This window comes from Galeopterus variegatus, unplaced genomic scaffold (genome assembly GCF_000696425.1).
Source record: "Galeopterus variegatus unplaced genomic scaffold, G_variegatus-3.0.2 Scaffold3077, whole genome shotgun sequence".
Classification (NCBI taxonomy): Eukaryota; Metazoa; Chordata; class Mammalia; order Dermoptera; family Cynocephalidae; genus Galeopterus; species Galeopterus variegatus.
The window spans coordinates 55,799-56,883 of NW_007729188.1; the positions used below are offsets into that span (position 1 = coordinate 55,799).

Consider the following 1,085-nt stretch of genomic DNA (forward strand, 5'->3'; position numbering starts at 1 on the left):
TAATGCAGCAGCAGGAGCAGTGGGCTCTGTCGTGGGGCAGATAGCTAAGCTCAAGGTAAGTATCTTTCTCCAGTGACACACATTCATTCAAGATGCACAGTGTGCATTGGGAAGGTTGCAGACCTTCTCTGGTCACAGGGAGCTTACGATCTAATGGATCTTGTTTAGAAGTTGGAGGTTGAGAAATGGGGGGAATAGGGAAAATGGTGTAGCAAAGATAAACTAAGCATTGTTATTTGATAACATTGCAGGTATCAAGTCAGGAATGGCCTTTGTCTATAGTAGTGAGTTTGTAGGAAGTAACTATTTTCATAGGTCTTGCTGAACATTCTTTCACTACTGCTTCATCTCCTTTTTTCAGAATTGCCCCCAGAAATAGAAGGAGGAACTTGAGATTAGCCAACCAAGAGTCATTGTCTTCATGGCTCCATTGCAAAGTCTGTTGCACTAGGAAGTGATGGGCAGTCAGCCCAGAGCCATAGGGCCATGGCTTAGGAACTGACTCCTGGGAGGTACTCAGGGCACAGAAATGTTGGCTCTGATTTGGGCAGATATCTGCTCAAGGGACCCAATCTGATGGTGGATGTATAGGGCAGCAGGCAGCTCAGACACAGTCAGGATTTCTTATAGTGGGAATGTTCCAAGTTGATCTGGCTTGGCTGATCCTGTATCAGAGGTTGGAATGCAGGATTCGGGACCTAGTTCCTAGAGGACAAGTTAGGTGGAATACAGATGAGTACAGGGCTATATCTCCAGTACTAATGGGAGCCTGGAATACAAATATGAGGCTACCATTGAGACTGCAGAAATAATTTATTTAAGTAAGTTAAATAAATAGGAATAAATGTAGAATTTTACAAATCCCATTTTAGCATTCATCATATTAACTTTGTAGTTAACAAATTATATTTGTTTTCCAATGTGAAACCATTCTAGCATTCCTGGAATAAGCTTTATTTACATATGGTATATTATAGATTTAAACCTTTGGAATTGACTTGATAACATTTTAAGTAGAATTTTTATATCTATGGGCCAGCCCCGTGGTGCACTCGGGAGAGTGCAGCGCTTGGGAGTGTAGCGGC

At 42.0% G+C, this 1,085-nt stretch overlaps 1 protein-coding gene across 1 annotated transcript in view; it reads left to right on the top strand.

Annotated features, from left to right (window-relative positions):
- Window positions 1–1,085, top strand: part of PTGR1 (prostaglandin reductase 1) — a 39,497-nt gene that overhangs the window by 15,317 nt on the left and 23,095 nt on the right. Inside the window, exon 6 of the mRNA XM_008583904.1 lies at window positions 1–55. Within this exon, the coding sequence (XP_008582126.1) occupies window positions 1–55 (55 nt within the window). The remainder of the gene's footprint in view (window positions 56–1,085) is intronic.